This window comes from Phallusia mammillata, chromosome 8, assembly GCF_965637545.1.
Source record: "Phallusia mammillata chromosome 8, kaPhaMamm4.hap1.1, whole genome shotgun sequence".
Lineage (NCBI taxonomy): Eukaryota > Metazoa > Chordata > Ascidiacea > Phlebobranchia > Ascidiidae > Phallusia > Phallusia mammillata.
In genome coordinates this window covers 17,090,176-17,108,377 of record NC_137259.1, presented here as the reverse complement: position 1 = coordinate 17,108,377, position 18,202 = coordinate 17,090,176, and the positions used below count along the sequence as shown (strand labels likewise).

The 18,202-nt window shown below is 38.1% G+C and overlaps 1 protein-coding gene and 1 pseudogene across 1 annotated transcript in view; both read left to right on the top strand.

The window, feature by feature from the left end:
- Window positions 1–15,448, top strand: part of LOC145203845 (GPI-anchor transamidase-like) — a 42,170-nt gene extending 26,722 nt beyond the window's left edge. The window contains exons 5-11 of the mRNA XM_080076174.1: window positions 3,575–3,651; window positions 4,771–4,882; window positions 8,101–8,197; window positions 8,943–9,060; window positions 9,968–10,078; window positions 14,416–14,594; window positions 15,060–15,448. Of these exons, the coding sequence (XP_079932300.1) occupies window positions 3,575–3,651; window positions 4,771–4,882; window positions 8,101–8,197; window positions 8,943–9,060; window positions 9,968–10,078; window positions 14,416–14,594; window positions 15,060–15,246 (881 nt within the window). The 3' untranslated portion in view covers window positions 15,247–15,448. The remainder of the gene's footprint in view (window positions 1–3,574; window positions 3,652–4,770; window positions 4,883–8,100; window positions 8,198–8,942; window positions 9,061–9,967; window positions 10,079–14,415; window positions 14,595–15,059) is intronic.
- Window positions 15,449–16,996: 1,548 nt separating this feature from the next.
- On the top strand, window positions 16,997–18,202 carry LOC145205602 (intelectin-1 pseudogene; annotated as a pseudogene).

The following is an 18,202-nucleotide window of genomic DNA, read 5'->3' as shown; positions in this document are numbered from 1 at the left end:
GGAAAGCGGGTTTACGAACGAGCTTCATGATGTCAACCGCAACATGTCCTAATTTAAAAGAGCCAATACACAAGATTTCAAATATTCGATGCCAAGTTGCTGACCAAAGTGTTCAAAATTTTGGAGGCCGTATATTTTCAATTTTGTGCCGTTATAAGCCTGATATGGTTGTTTGTTTGAGGTTTACTAAATAAAGCAGCCTGTTTTGTCGCGAGGAAATGGATTTATTTCCATGGTCCCGTTTTACCATAAACAAAGTGTGGGTAAGGATTTGAAATTGACTCGCACTGTCTCATGACCTTTATGTGCCGCTGTCGGGTGCGTTAAAGATGGAACGATCGCGTGTGAAGTAAATTTGTTATAGCTCGGAATGGAAAAGATCAAACAAAGATATTTCCTGTTGCCCACGGTTAGTGGCGTTGCGTAAAAATTGACGCGGTTCGGGAGGACGACTTTTGAATCCGTCGTCACCCACAAATCGTCTGCTCTGTTCAGTCTGTCTGGTGGATTTTATGCGCGTTAAATTGACCTGAACCTCGATTTAAAAGAATAAGACGAGAATAGTTTTGGCACGAGCAAAACAAATGATTCATACTAGCAATTTACATTTAATAAAAGGCCTACACGGAAACCATCACGTAATTGGTTGAAATAACCCTTATTCGCGCCCACTATAGTCAGAACATACTTCTTTCCTTTAGGTTAGGACATAACCAGTGGTGGGATTCAGCCGGTTCGCAGCGGTTCTATAGCTCCGTCTCACGAAATTTTATAAGATCAGCGAACCGGTTAGCATTACTGGTTACTGGACTTTTGCAACAGAACCGGCTGAAAAATATTACTTTTGCGATGGAACCGAATGACAAAACATTCGAATCCTACCACTGGACATAACCTTTACGGCATATGTGGATTTTTAATGGCCACCCTAGGAATAAAAAAAAAACAATTAAATTTTCATGCATCCTTTTAAGTGTGAACAGTGTAGGTCATTATGGCGTAAATTTCCGATAGTGAACTAAGCGAAGTTTGTCTTAATTGTTATCCACTGCATAATAACGAAATGTCACCCGGGAACGCAAGCGGTCTCCACTATGACGTAACAACCGGCGTATATCCACGTCATAATCCAGAGATTACAAGACCTGGCGCACGTTTTCAGGCGAACACAAATACGGTGCCAGCAGGAGTTCACAGAAACCAAGCCCTTGTTATCGGTAACTGATGAACTACAGTTGTTGGGCGATGTGATTTGGCCAAGATAAGCTTCACTAAGATGGGCAAAATTTTAGGGAAATTCTTCCACCTAGGGAAAGAGTATTACTGCATGAGTGCATGAGAATGGAACGTTTGATGGTGTTTTTGTGGTCTTGTAGTTAGATTAGGTTTTTTCGTACACCTTTCAGTGTAGAAAGGTCGCTACCGTTTTTTAAAACATAGTCGCTACCGTTTTTTATCGAAAAATCTCCGGGGATTGCATAGTCATGGGTACATTGTATTAAGAAATCAATTTTTGTTTGTTGAGAACACTGTGAAAAAGAATGGTCGGTTTTAAGTAGCCTTATGTGTTGTTGAGTCTTGTGTACCTGAAGTAATTGTGTAAGTAAATAGACCAGAGTTGCATAAGGCCACCAATATTGCGCAACTCCGTAAACCTGCCTTCACAAACGCCACTTCAGCAGTTTTGTGTCGGTTAAGGAACAATGCAGACATTGGCCCGGCCGACTTCTGTAACATTAAACCTTCAACTGACCATTTTGTCCACGAAAACGGACACGCAGACTTCTTAGCTGTTACAGTAGACGTGGCAAAGCTGCCCGTTGAAAGACGCCAAGAGCCAGACAAAGGCGGAGTGAATCACACGCGAATCACGTGATTGCTCTTGCGAAATCGCGATGACGTCACGAACACGTGGTCATGTATCATCAGTGATTTCTATGTGCAAATAAATCCCTTGTGGTTCGGAAATTTTTCGAAGCTTTTTATATCGGGCAATTTGGTGTGGTTTAGATATTAATGTCGCATAATGGTTCACGTTTTTTCCACATTTAGACTCATAAACCTATTTTAGTGATTTATTTCTGTTTTGTTGTTGAATATGTTTACTTCTTGAAATCCTAGCAGAAAACTAATAATTTACTTCATTTCGCAGCAATAAAACTTGTGTAACTTAAAGCTAAACGCATATCATATCTTGTCTGTGTGTGTTTGTTTGTGAAAACAATCTTATCTGGAACATGAAGACGCTGTTATGCATAATATCTGAGGTAGGCATATTTTGCCTTTACGTAACACCACATTTTTCAGTGACTTGACAGAAAAATCTACCAATTGCACCAGACAGGCGAAATAGGGCGTCGAGGGATTGGAAAAAAACTATGCCCGTGGGCTTTATCAACTCTCTGGCGCCAGAAGTGTCTAAATGTGTCTTTGTTTGCGCACGACAAAATAGGAAACGGTCATTTTTTCACCCTATACTGTTCATTTTATTGCTAGTTATGTAAAAGTTACGTAAGAGCCAAATTAGATCCAAAAATGAATATACAACCAACTGAATTAGGCATTGTATAATATCTTCCCCTTTTGGCTACTAAACGCCGCAAAAGCACAGTTTTAAACTTTTTGTATGTATTTTATGACTTTACCAGAATATATTTCACAAACTGTCGCAATTATCTATCCATATACATAAAACAAACACCACCCTTTACCTCATTGCCTTATGTCGCTACATAGTTGTGCTACCGTAGTCTTGATTATCTCGCGTTCCAATATTGTTCTACATGCATTGTTTAAATTCCTATCACGTGTCGATTATCGACGTCACCACTACGCGCGTTTATCGTAAACCGTTTGTCTCTTATCGGAAATCGAGGAATCGTTCCTGAGCCACAAAGTTCGTTGATGCGCGCGCGCTGCCATTGTTACGAAAGAAACGATGCTAAACCACAAAATACACAAGTTGTTGGACCAATATACGTATGTTCAGAGTGGTTTAAACAAGGCCAAAGTGACTATTGTAAATTCAGCCTTAAACTTTTCTGTACTCGTATTAGATAGATTCTTGATGTTATACTGAATTTGGAAAACGTCTATGCTTTGACACCAATGCGCCATATATAGTGTCTGTGATATATTAACCCAGTTAGACCTCATTTTAGACAACGGTCTGTGTGGGTGCCATTACACTTACTGGCCCGTTATCTCTTACCCGATCTAAATAGAACAGGGTTGCAGTGGTATCATATTTCCTGCCCACTGCCCGCATTTTTAATCGAAATGGCGCAAATTGTGTGCTGGCCTTGTCACATTAACCATAGACTCTGTAATATGATACCGTCCCATGATTTGCTCAATGATAATTGATGCTCGCTTCGTGCACCATGTACAGTAAAATCCCATCCATATACCCCTGTGCCATCGTATGAGCGTGTGCTATTTCCACGGCGCGACTGTTAGGTATGGAACTCCCGTGGTGCTTGGTTTCCGAGTTAAAAAATGACTCAAAGGCGCAAACGACCTCCAGTGAGCATGTTTTTGCGTTTTGTTTTAGCGGTGTGTTTTATCGTTACAGGCAAAGTCTACAACAACAAGGATCAAGCGATTGATGTTTATGGATCCGATGTAGAAGTTGATTATCGTGGATATGAGGTAAGTGTTGATGGGTTTTCATCGTTGTTTTGAAGTTGATATTGTGTAAATACTTGCCGAAAAGTGTTTTGTCGCAGTATTATTTTTCCTTTTTCATTTATTTTTTCCAAAACATTGCACAAACAAAAACCGAAATTAAAACAATCATTTTCAGTTCCTTTCCCAAACACTCCACAAACAAAAACCGAATTAAAATCGTTTAAACTTTAAAATGATAGGTGTTTTGGGCGTATAGTGAGTTTGCAGTACACACAAAAACACAGTTTATTCCAATTATGGTCGCACATAAATTGGATTTGGGTTCACAAACTTGCTATATTTGTCATAAAGTCGCGACCGGACGTAGCTACGGTCGACTCACACCTGACAAAACATTTTGTCAGTCGATTCGGGCCCAAAGTCGAGACTTTCTGGTGAATCATCCCAAGTTGCGTCGCCTTTTCTTCCTTAGTGTCATCAAAATGACGACTGATTCAACAAATGTTATGAAATCTGAACCCTTTTTACCAAAATTGGATTGTTTTTTTCACCAGTTCCATTTCTATCTTATAAACATTCCAATCTGTTGGTTATAACTGTTTGTAAATTGGTAATATTGAATTTTTTTCTTATCGATCTCATTACTAATAAATACACTTGTAAAATCATATTTCATATGGGTATATTTGTATTTGCCGAACATTGTTGACGAATTTACAACAAATTGTACATACAACGCCCTAAAAAGTACATTCTAGTCAGTTTTGTAGGCTTTAGCTACAGTAAAAGGGGTAACGAGTTTACTTACAAGACGACCTTTACGAAGCCCCACCCACAGTGGCATTTATCCTCAATGGCAATATTTTGTTTCGGTAAAACACCTTGGCCAAGTTGCCGACATGCAATTAAATAACCTGCAATTATACTCACGAAGCATTCGTATGCGCGATATAGTCTGGTCCTTTCCGTTAGCAAACGCCCAATCACGGAAGAGGCGTTGGCCTGGGCCAGCAATTACCGCCACATTCTACATTTTGCTGACATACATATCCAGTAATTTGTGATTGGGTAACGCCCTCCTCGTCAGACCAGTTCCGAATTGCTGTGTATTCTGTCTCACTAATGTGTATTTATTTCTAGGTTACTGCTGAAAATTTTATCCGAGTTTTGACTGGTAGATTGCCTGCTGACGCACCTAGGTCGAAACGATTAAGCACTGACGACAGAAGCAATATTCTTGTCTACATGACTGGTAAGATATACCTTATTTTCAGGCATACCGAGTGAAATTCTATGTTAAGTTTTAAACTGGCTGACGAAGTGTTTTGCTTCGACTTAAAAAATAAAATTTACCCTGATATAAATTTTATTAATGCATTGCAAAGCACCCGGCAAGACTCCTGTCGTGAGTTCGAATCCCACCCCACGCTAGATTTTTTTTGCCAATGCCTTGCCATATGGGAATGCTTGGTGACCGGCTGATTCGGTACAACGCCTATGAAATACACGAGTCAGACATGATCACTAGTCTTCATGGACGCTTTAGTGCTGATCCCAGTTATGATTTTATGTTTGTCCTAACAGATTGCAAAGCAGTATCGCCATTTCCAACACACAAGAAGGACTAATGTGATAAATACAGCAGCCAAATAAACTAATTCCAAATACGTTATAACACAACCGATACTCCATTGTACGATGTGACTATATGGTAACGAAACCCGGAAATTAGATTTCTCATTCTGCAATATAGCCTAAGCTAATTTCGATTCCATTGAATACTGTTAAAAAAGGCTACGCCACTTCGTTTATTACAAGAAAAGTCACGCTTGTCATATGTTCATCAAGATAGAAATCATAAGTGAATCTTATCTCAATCCGTCTCACCTTAGCACCTTGGTCACCAATGTTGTTCCTTCTAAATACAAATACGAGCAGCGTTGGCGAAAGGTGAAAAGGTGGCGACGAGTCGTCTCCAAAACACACACGCTCGGGATAAATGAACAAATAAGCGTCCTAACGTCATCAGAGGGCAATTTATTTGCAATATTGTGGCTTCTGTGACGCAAAACAGGACCAAGTTTGTGTTGAAGTCGCAATTCCACGGTTTACGTAATGTCGCTGCAGACGGGGCAAGTTCACGTCCACGCCCTCGAGTGACCTTTGCGGGATGACCTATAGTAACCTCTTGCGATGAACACCTTAATCACCAATGTGATTGTGATTTTAGTCAAGCGCATTGGATTAAGGTGACACTTCGCAAGATGGTGTTATCAACTCCCCAACTTGTTTTCAACAACTCTTGAAAGCATCAAGTACCTCCAGGCGTAAGATACTGCATCGGACACGTGATTATTATCGTCCAATGGGGACGCGCTGTGACATGAGACAGTTATATAACCATTGCGTGAAATTTGTTACGATGTGCGTAGGTATATAGTAAAAGACGTCTGAGAGCTAAAAAAGGCTTTCTAAACAACATGATTGTGTAACAGACTTGGCCACAATCCGTTTGAGTCGATTTCGGTACAATGTGTTGCGAATAATTTACATATTATCTGCGACAGAATTTGCATACTTATCCCTCATAGAGAAACGCTAGGCTTTTCATGGTCTATGGGTACTGTGTATGTCATGAATTTAATGGGGCTTTTCATTCAGTCGGAAATTCCCGCTTCGAGTGTGGTCTTCGAGTCGGTGGAAAGTTTTCTTTTTATGTTCTTCGAAACTGTTACCGAAATTAGAGTCGAATTAACGCTTGCGGTGGAAGTTATTAGCAAATTTTGCCTCCTGTTATATTTTGCAGCAACCCTAAAGAGTAAAATCGATGCAAAATAGCTAACAAGTCATTTCACCACACCGTTAGAGACATCAAATTACTGCGTTTTTTACTGCTTTCATGATTTGTTTGTGCTCAAAATGCTCTTTAAGTCCATGTTTTGTTTAGGCCAATGGTTGTGTTTTGGGCAGCAATTGCGTGGCTTGCTGCTGACTACGAAGAACGCTTACATTATTGATAATTCACAGAAACCAATTTCTAAGAAGTAGGCTTGCGGAAAATACAAGGCAACTCTTTAAATTTATGACTTGGGACGACAAAAAATCGATTTTGTAGTAGAGCAGCAACTGCATTTACGTTTTTTAGTGGCTTTGTAAATTGTAAAGTTTATAAATTGCATCAAAATGTTTTTTGCCCAATTTTGCCATCTGTCCAATTATAAAGTTGTATATATATGTAGTTTGGGTAACCCTGCGGTAAGTTTGTAACCCTGCAGTAAGAAAGGCTGAATAATGCACCAGAAAACTGTATGTGCTGACCTAACCTGTCTATGGGTAATCTTTCTGAACGTAGAAACAAATGCTATTCTATGTAAACTCCCGAGAATTCCAGGCCCTTGCTTGGAACGGTCTCGTATGATGCACTGTTAACTTCCAACTAATCACAAACCAAGAAACGGGCATTGTGCGTTTTTTCGGCTTAAATCTCAAATGAATAGTCGCTTTGTTGCAAAAGGATATTCGTCATTATATCTATTGCATTGTGTAAACTGTAAAGTGTTACAATTGTATTGCACCAAAAGAGACTGCAAACGTATGCCATAATGTGTAATTTGTAAGCGTTTTTTGTCACGCATAAACATGATTCATAATGTTTCGACATGGAACACTTTCTATGCTACATATATTTTCGTTTTAATACAAAACATGTGTTAGCCACACTAAATATGATCATAAGTGCAAAATTCATCGCATAAACTACAGTTCGATTTAAGATAAAATATAAAATTTCATCTTGTTATATATTTTGTCTTAAACATCATATAAAAGTAAAAAAAAATGCCTGTTTGTAAAATAGATTACCTATAAAAGCCACAACAAATTAGTAACATTCGGAAAACTCCTTTGAAAAAACATTTCAATCTATCCTCCCGAAAACAGCTGTTCAGCAATTTTTGCAGTCGGATATATTTGGGTTGTCATGTGCGATAACTAAATTCCTTTGTACTTCAAGTTCAGCTGACTGGGCGATTTTATGGCTCTGAATTCTCCCCTTTAAAGTTCATAATCTCTGCAGCTGCAAATTTCGAAGTATAACTCCTCAGACAGGATGTTATTACTGTGATAAATTTCATTGCTAGTCTGCTTAACTTTAAACCCTAAAACGACGGCTTAGCTAAGCGGACTTTCGATATCTTAATATTGATAATAAGTCTTCAATCACGTTTTGATTTTTAAAGAAATCTGCTTGACGATATTGGCATTGCATTGCAGCAGAATTTTTTTTAATTTGTCCTTGCAATGATAGCTACAATTTCATTGCTGAAGCGGGTAGTTTCTGCAAAATAAAATGTATAAGTTTTTTCACGAAACTTGCAAAGTTTAAATTCAGTCCAGTAGATTATTGTGTTTAGTATTTTGCTAAACCTTTAAAAAGATCGTCGTTTGACCTTTGACATTTTACCTTTCAAGGTCACGGCGGCGAAGACTTTCTCAAGTTTCAAGATGCTGAGGAGATTTCTAACGTGGAATTGGCCGACGCTTTTGAGCAAATGTGGCAGCGTAGAAGGTGAAGAACATTTGACAAACGGCGACACAATAAATTTTCATGCCTTTCTGTTTTCACTTTTTGCAATTTGCTTGCGGATCGTAACAGATGATACCTGGTCTCTTTCCGGTTCTTCTTAATTGATAGCATTGTTTTTGCGCATTCGTTGTTTTTTATCGTTTTTGCACATGTGTTTTATCTTTTGTTTGCATTTGATTGTTACGGAGTTAAGTGGGCTTTTAAGGTTGGTTTCGGCATTCAGGTTTAATAAACTGGGTTGTTTGGGGTCCCGAGTAGGCTAGGGCCATTAGGGATACTTAGCAATTTGTGTCGTAAATTTAGCTTAGTTAATGATACGTTCGAACATAATTTAGGCTTTGTTCAAACACAATTTCAGGTTCGGGCTTGTGCTACCGGGTTTGGGCCTCTTCAGGCCCGCTTATAACCTTGGACTGATTAATATACTTAAATTGGTAAAGCTAACGTTTGAACAATAAAGCATGTCGCTTTTTACGTCTATTTGGGCCGTTATTTTCACCATTAAACTTATGAACAGATCCGTATATAGTGTTCCATGGTAAAGCTAATTCTATGCATACGATTGCACGACTTTTTGCCCGAAACCTAATAATAATGACTTAATTTAATACAAACAAACTCCTAACTGTGTGCATGTAGTACACACATAATACAACAATATTGAGTGTAGTGTACATTTGCATACATTTCACCTGACTATCAGTAAACAGTACCTCATTTTGTATAGATATCATGAGCTTTTATTCATCATCGATACCTGCCAGGCTGTCTCCATGTTTAAAAGATTTTATTCCCCAAACATTATGGCGATTGCAAGCAGCCAAGTAGGCGAAGACTCACTTTCGGTGAGTACAACTTGGGTTTTAAATCAATGGTTGTGAAACACCAGACATCTAATACAAAACAAACAGGGGCCATGTATGGTAAATACGTAAAGTAGACGTGTTTTTAACAATTGCAGATCCAGTGGTGGGATTCAGCCGGTTCGCATCGGTTCTATAGAACCGTCTCACGAAATTTTATGAGATCAGCGAACCGCTTAACATTACTGTCAATAGACTTTTTGTAACAGAACCGGCCAAAAAATATGACTTTTGTGATAGAACCGACTGACAAAAATTTAGAATCCCACCACTGGTTAGATCTATAATAAAATCTATGCAATATTACAAACAAGTTAATTGGTAGTTTTGGATTTTGTAACCTCTAAAAAACTGCAGGGGCTTAATAAAACTGTTTTTGGTTTCAATGAAAGTATTTTACATTTTTAAGAATTTACACAACTGGAGTATTTCTGTGAAAGCATAGAAAATAACCAAGTGGTTTGAAGTGTAAAAAGAAGCACTGTTTTAGAACATAATGCGGATTAGATTAGAACCCGGGACCTTACCGGCAGAAATCGCGTATTTTGATGCCCCAATGTGAAATCGATGCGATTTACTTACGTGCGAACATTTACAAACGAAATCATACCGCTAATCTCCTGACTGCATTGCATCCCGCTTTGTCTCGACGTAAATCACTTAAACTATTTGTTTTTCCTGCTTTGTGGTCGACTCATGTCTTCGCAAAGTCACCAGACACCGACAGTGCTCACCACATGATTGTTGCCATACCAACCCTAGTTTCCCAGCAACAATAAAGCAAAAACAGCAACCCATTGTTGTGACTTATATTGTTACGTAACAATTCCTACATCCTGTATTGAAAAATATTTGTTTTTATGACGTCATTATGCTTTTTTTGTTGTAGCATCACGTGGACCCAGCTATCGGTGTGTACATCATAGATCGTTATACGTATCATTTGCTTGAGTTTTTGGAAAGAGTTAGCCCGGGAAGCAAAGAAACTATGGAACAACTGGTAAGTTTTTTAGTGTAAAGTGGGGATTAACAAAAAAAGAAAATGAATGCCCAAATTTGGGAACACAATCGGCAGCATGTCGCTTTTTATGTCTATTTGGGCCATAGCTTACTTAATAAACATCCCAAAAGAATACTTTTAAACACATTTATATGATTGCGATTTGGTGGTATACATGTACAAAGCCCCACCAAAAATTGCTAAAGGCATTCGGTCTTATACTCAACACACCTTCGGTTTAATAAAACGCTAAAGTAAACATAACCAACTTTCAAGTCATGACGTTAATAGCCACAAGCACACAAGCCCATGTCACGAACCAACCGTTTTTGCTTTTAACTCGTTGTGGGTTCAAACTTTTTGGCGGCGCGCAGGTGGTCGAAATGCGGCGGAAAACCCCAACCGTGTCGAACCTTTCCTATTTTCTTTCACGACTCTTTTTGTTTCTCCCCGCTCGCGTTCAGTTTCCGTCAGTATAACGAGAATAAGTGGTGAAAAAAGCCCTGCGTGTAGGGTAGGCCGAATTTATGGCTCGTTGATACGAAGTATTAATGGCATTACGTTGGTAATTTATTAGCTAATGGGAACTCTGGTTATTTCCAAGTTCTAGGATCCAATACTAAATGTGTAATGAACGTTTACACCAGTGGTTCTTAACCGGGGTTCGATCGAACCCCAGCGGTTTGGCAACGCCGAATCAGTGGTTCGACGAAGGTCTTTTTTGAAGTACCATACTAATACTCGTTTTTGTCAAACTTTAGGGTCTATAGTCGCTTAAAAAGGCAATTTGTACACTGGAAGGTTAAACTTAGGCAGGGGTGTTTTAAACTGCTCTAAATAGTTTTTGTGGTACTAAAAAGAGTATTACCAGCCTAATAACCATATGTGTCAGACTTTTTGTACGGCTATTGTGTGCCAACAATGCGAACAAAACAGGTACCACAAGCATCACAATATACATTATGACATCATAAACACGTAAGACTGATCACTTCGCTGTGCAGCTCAATCTGTGCACCAATCTAGAAATTAATCCGGACTTTTGGGGCACTATTAGATGATATAAACCAAGTATTTGAAAACGAAAAAGCAGGTAAATGGCGGCCGTTGGTGAAATAAGAAATAAAAGTTAGACATCAGTCTGGGCTTTTGGGACCTTGCCGGAATTAAAGCAATCATGAAATAAGTTGCCTGTACTATTATGACAGAATTTAACAAAATGACAAACAGTAACTGTTGCCACTACGTTTGAACAAAAACTAATTATGACCCACCAAACAGAATGGGTTAAAAACCCAGGATCTAACTTTGGGGTCGACCAAAGGCTGAAGAATATCGTAGGGGTTCGACCGTGATAACTTTGGGGTCGACCAAAGGCTGAAGAATATCGTAGACGTTCGGCCGTGATAAAAAAGTTAAGAACCACTGGTTTACACTGATTATTAAGTCTTCGATATTGAAACTTCTGTTTTCAAACAATAAAGTGGGCTCATTTAAGTAAACATGTTTTTGCACGAATGTAGCCTTTACACGTTGACACTCATAAACAAAATCTTTAATATAACAACGTCTGTTTTCAATTATGAATTACCGGTAGTAAATTTACGTCCGAATTTTACTTGTTTGCAAGCGGGTTTGAAAGTGTTACCTTTTTATCATGAAAAAATTGTAAATCAAAATTCTAAGTTGTTAAAACTTTAAACGATTTATAGATAAAATTTAAACAATGAAAAATTGCCTAATTGTCTTACATTACTTTAGTAGCTTTGTATTCACACATTTGCATTTAGCGCAACGCAAACTACTGGGTGTTGAAACTTGTTATTAATTTCGGATATATTACATCACCTTATTTCGGATGAGATAAGGCAATTAGTTACGTAACTGTTTATTTTTCTCTGCGCGCAAATTTGACAATGTAATTTCAACGATGGTTTGTGTCAAAAACGGTCAACGCCTATGGAAGTTTATCTTAAAAAGGATTAAGAATTATTTCACAAACAATAAGCGCTCTATGAGATATCTTGATTCATTATCATATCATGTAAAAACGTATTTACTGATTGAATACGAAAATACTTCATTTTAGAGTTAGACCGTTATGTAATGGTTAGGTTGTATAATTGGCACCTCTTCGTATGTTGTTTTACATTTAAATGTAAACATTATCTAAAACGGATGGAAGAATTGAAGTCCCTAACAATAAACACATGTCGGGCAAAATCAGTTAACATTTACAGCAAGTCTGGTAACAGGAGAAAAGCCATTGTTTGCTTGTTTTCAGTCGCGCAGACACCGTGTTTAGATGTAATCTATACAAGCTAAACGTTTTGGTGGTTTCGACCCGTTCGGCGCCATAACATTCGACCTGGTGCTGTTGCCGCAAGATCGGTGCTTGACTGACGCTAGAATCGGAATGAGAAAGTTTCTGCGAGATTAGGGTGTTGTTCTGCAAGACCGAAAAAGGGTTGTTTGTGTATAATGGGCTATTGTGTAAAAAACGTGTTTATACACAACATTTTTGTTGGTTTTCAAACGGTTATTAAGAGATTAAATCTCTTATATGTTTGGAAAATTCTAAAAGCTTGCTAATTTGCATCAGTTTATACGAAATATTAACGTAAAGTTAATAGCTATCCTGTTGAAATATTGATTTTTCGAAATATTTTCGATCATGAATACTTTCGCCAAATGTAATAATACAACTTTGGCAAAAAAACAACATAAACCACAAAAAAAAACGTCTAAAGCAGTGGTTTCCGACCTTTTTCGACGACTTTCTCTCTTTTTTCAAAACATTTTCATTCCTTCCTAACATACTACAGCATAGTAGAAGATAATTTGGTTCTTTTATCAACTTTACAGGTCAAATTCCCAGAGCTTAAGTGTCTATTTACAAACCACATGTAAAAGTGAAAGTAAATTCTTTCCCTCGAGTTTCAAAATTCCTCCCTGGTTTGGAAGCACTGATTTACTGCCTTACCCACTTTCGATTTGCAATTTGAATTGAATTTTTTAGTAACGTTTATTGTGATTATTAAAATGAAGGAAGTACTCAAACGAAAGATAAATAGGATACAATGCAACGCACTGTGAAATGGAAATTTCACTCAATGCGCAACTAATATGAACAATGACTTTCCTTGTTTCGAAAGCCCTGTTAAATTGAACCAGGAAACAATCAATTATCACTTTTAAAAGGCCTTTAGCTTTTTCATGCACCCCTTAAAAGCTTGGTGGTGCAGTAAAACTTTTGTAAGGTTTTCTGGTGTAATCTGAAACCGCGCGTAATTGTTAGCTGGGAAGTCTCATAATCCAAATTTGTAAATAAATTTTCAACTACCGAAGCTGTGATATCAACTTTTCCAAATATCGGTTTGCAAATTATCGATAGAGGTTTGAGATGAGAATGTATGATCTCAAAAGATAATGTTGTTTTAAATCAAGCGCGTTTTGAACATTCTAAGCATTATGCTACCAACGTGGTTTTTCTTTGCAAACGACTTTACAATCGTTTCACTTAAGTTGGCTGTACGTTTTAGATCTTTTTGAAAATCTTTAAAAATCAATTAAAAACTGCGAAATCTATATGCCAATGACAAGCTTGACTATTTACATATTTACTAAATGTTCATTACAGCAAAACGAACTACATTTCACCTAATGAGATTCGTAATAAATAAGGATTTGTTAATACCGAATAGGGTATATGCATATTCTTTACTTAGCACTGTGCTTTGCTTACCAAGAGTCTAGTAAAGTTGTTGTTGTTTTTCACTCATTCCATTTACCAATAACTTTCCAGCCATTGCCAATGTTATGCTCAGTTGGGTCTGGACTTGTTCAGGTGGCTTGACTTTAGCTTTACGCCTACACGCCAACTACTTACTGATAGCCAGTTGACCTTGAGTTAACTTAGCATTCCCACGAAAGCATTCCAGCGACGGCTTCTATTTTGGGAACAAGGTTTTGTGCGTCATAGGTGTTAACCTAAGTCTCAAAAGGCATTGCTTTTACCTGGTGCGTAATAACGGACTGTTATTTCGTGTCATTAAATAGGCATCGTTATGATGCGTTTGCCGTTGCTTCGGAAATGCGAAATTGATTTCCATTGATCTTACGGTTATTTTTAATACCCTACGTACGTTTGTTTGCGTCAATCGATAAATAATTGAGTGTACGTGGTTCAACTGACGCACACGTAATACGTAGAAATGCACAAAAATATCTTACTATACCAACACCATAGTAACCTCCATACGAATCCATAATAAGGGGTTAAGATCGGTGCTGTTGGTATTCGAACCCGTGACTTAATGTTTTCTGTTTGTTTCTAGTTTAAAGTTTGTCCGAAGCATCAATGCATTTCAACTCCTGGTTTTTCGACGCATCTGTTTTCGCGACCGATTTCCCGAACTCTGATTTCGGATTTTTTCGGAAGTGTTCGGGATGTGGACGTCACTGATTGGTCGTTTACTGCTAAACCAAATCCTGAAGTTGTTGACACAAACAAAAGGTAATTTCAATTAAAAAACAAAACAATTACAAGTATCAACATATGTGAGACAAAAATATGCCTGTTTAAAGTCGACCTTAAGTTATGTTTATTTTTCATGATTAGTTGAAAAACGTTTCATTTGTAGATCTACTTTTTTTTTACAAAATATGAACAAAACATTAGGTTTGGTGTAACAGCATGGCTACGCGTCAACTTAAATAGGGAAATGTATTGGTTAAAAATAAAATTGTTCAGTGCATTGAGGTTCCAATTCCTTTTTTGTTTACAACCCGAAACTCTTATCCGCTTAAACCGTGCCACTGAACATTACACCCTTAAAACGGCAGTCCATTCATAAAATACCACAACAACAATTAACCTAAAGGTTACCAAACGCGTCGGCCTCCAAACAACGCGATCAACAGACCCAAGCTTCCCAATTTACCTTCGTTTCTCAATAAAACCCTTGTTGATTGAACTCAGGACAAAGGCGAGTGGAAATGAGTCAGCGAACAGGAGGTACTCGTATTCCCAGCAGTTCGTAACTAAAGACAGCACGTCTGATCGCCTTGGAACGGTGGAAAATACCCCACATCCTCTAGTTGGAATTGCTTCGTCAATATTCTTGTGTTTGATGGTTGCTACCATGATGAAAACGCTGAGTTCATAATATCAAGGAGTTATGACACTCAAATCACAAAAACAATTTGCCTTTGTTGAGTGATAAAGTGCTTTGTGTTTCCGTACCATGAATACATAGAGCCACCTGAGTGTTGATTTCAAATTTAACGTCGGCCATTGCGACCGTTTGTTAGTTCATTGTACTTGGAAGTCGTCAGTATAGGACAAATACACAACCTTTTTTAACATTGTTTTCTCGTCTGTTGCTTGTAGTAGGAAGTTGGCGGCGCAAAAAATGTACCTGTAGCGACCCCAAGTGGATTAAATATATTTTGTACTTTGTTTCACAAGATGTCGCTTTTAGGCATATTTAAAGTAATTTTTATTAGCAAAAAATGTTTTTTACTTCCACAAGCTCACAGCAGCCAATGTATGACAGGACAACTGCGTCATCACTGTAAGAAGGCAAGGATATGTACAAAAACTCAAACAAGACACCGCTAGGCGGCGCAAAGAGCATTCGCAAATATTTGAAATGCTGTTGGAGTGAGGTTTCATAATAATAACAACAATAAAATCAACCGTAAAAACTTGGTTCCTTACGTTAAATGTAATCCTATCCCAGTCTCATCGTTAATTCAAATAACTGTGCTCTTTACGCCATCTATCGGGTATTTAGCAATTCTCTATGTGTACATTCAGTCTAAATTTCGATGGCGTAACAATAGAGTTTGTTGGCAAAAACAAGATTATACTCCAAGATTGCGCTAGTTTAAACCTAGCTAGTATTGTACGAGTTACTCTGAAGGAACATGAAAAAAAAATAATGTAAATTCTCGTCAATATTTGTGCTGATGTTGGCAACAACGCATTCAAGCCTACACTCTTTGCAACTAAAAGGACTTCGGACCAAATGCAATCAGTTGTTTTATGTCTGTATAGAGGTCAGGCGCCCTGTACCATTTGGCCTGTTTCCAGATTTGAAACGTATGCAGTTTTGACAAAAGCTGGTAGCTACGTCCGTTTACGGACGGGGCAACAAAGGAGCATTTGTTCGGGCTATAAACTTACAGCAAACAGAACAAGTAGGTAACCATGGGAACGACAAACATGCGTCAGCATTGACCCTGCCTTTGAAACATCAGAACTTCTAACAATTTGCCAATTCAATTATTTGCCATTAATCGCTACAAGAATTGCAAACATCTTGTTCAAAGAAAAGCAAATAACACAACGTTAACAAAATGGGCTTTATGTTTGTGATTCCTAGGATCTAGCCGCGACCCATGGAAAAATTGAAACTTTCCGAAGTCTTATTAAACACCATCGAAGTTCTAACTTTAATCAGTGGCGCTCTGTCGGTTGTTACAAGAATCCAAATGTTTGGCGAGTTATAACGGCGATATTACTAATATATGTTTTTTTGCAATATATAAGCTTTTGCTGCCAGGCATAATATCAACTTCATAGAGCTGTTCTGGCAAAAGGGTTTTTGTGCTAGCGTTTCGACGTCCTACAAAGATCGCCTTCATCTTTTCACTTTGTTTATCGTGCACTGTATGCGCATTCAGTGTTATTTACCGTGATGAAGGCGACCTGTATATAACGTCGAAACATCGATGCAAAAAATACTTTTGCCAGAAGAGATCCACAAAGTTGATATTTATGCACAAATTGAATAAGATTTGATTTTTTTTTTCTTGCCAGAAGGGCCAATTACATTTACCATTTAAGTTACATTTAAGTGTTATCAGCAGTTTTCTGTACAGTTTTCAGAAAGTCAAGTGTTTTAAAAAAAGATGTTCAATTTTCTGAAAATATGTGTTCTGCTGACATCAAGTTTGTCTGTTTTACGTAAGTACAAAAAAAACATTATTTTAAGCAAAACCTATTGTTTCAACAAAAAAATGTTAAAATGGAAATAAAAAAGTCCAACTCGCTTGTAGCATTCTTTACTGTGCAGACGGAATGCAATCCTGTCAAAAAAACAAAGGGAAAACTTTTCGGAGCGGTGTGTACAATCTAAACACAACAGATGGAGTCGAGTACCAAACCTTTTGCGACATGCTTACCGACGGCGGAGGATGGACTCTGATCGCATCAATACATGAAAACAACGTTCACGACAACGGAAGATGCACAGTAGGTGATAAATGGTCCAGTGAGCAAGGTAACAACGAATTGACCAAACATGGTGATGGAAATTGGGAAAATCAAAAAACTTTTGGCAACGTTGCATCAGCGACCAGTGACGACTTCAAAAGTTTGGCTTATTTTTCCATCGATGACGCCAAGGACATTATGGTCTGGCAGGTTCCCAATGATACTCCGTTGTCCATGTGGAGAAGCAATTCGTATCTTCGATATAGAACTGACGGCCAAGTCCTTACTAGCTTCGGTGGCAACCTCTTTAACCTGTTTCATAGCTACTATCCAATAAGACAAGGAATTTATACTCCTGGAAGCGACAATGGGCCGAATTTTCAAGTTAGATATGATGAAGGGTCAAGTTAGATATGATGAAGGGGCAACTGATTCTCTTTCCCACTTCGGTTCATCCACTCAACCCTATTTAACGGCAGGATATATACAGGTTTCATTCATAAAAATATTTTTTTGGTTCGAATTTTACTGCGGTTTTTCTAGCCTGTGCCTTATAGGAAATGCTTGGGAGAGCGGCTTGATTTGGCGTTAAGCCTACAATGGGCCTGGTGTACTATGGTTAATAAACTAATTCAGCATCAGTTAATTCATAAACCAAATGCTTTTTTCAGTTTCGAACTGTAAACAACTTCCAAAACGTCAATGCCATCTGCCCTGGAGTAAAAGTCGACCCAGCATGGGGTGGCTATGAACATGCTTGTATTGGTGGAAGTGCAAACTGGGATGTAGTGAATAGCTGCGGAGATTTCAGTGGAATGACTGAAGATGGTTATGGAACAGGAATTAAATACAGCGTTGACAAAACTTTAATCGAGTCAACTTTCTTGACATTTTATCGTTAA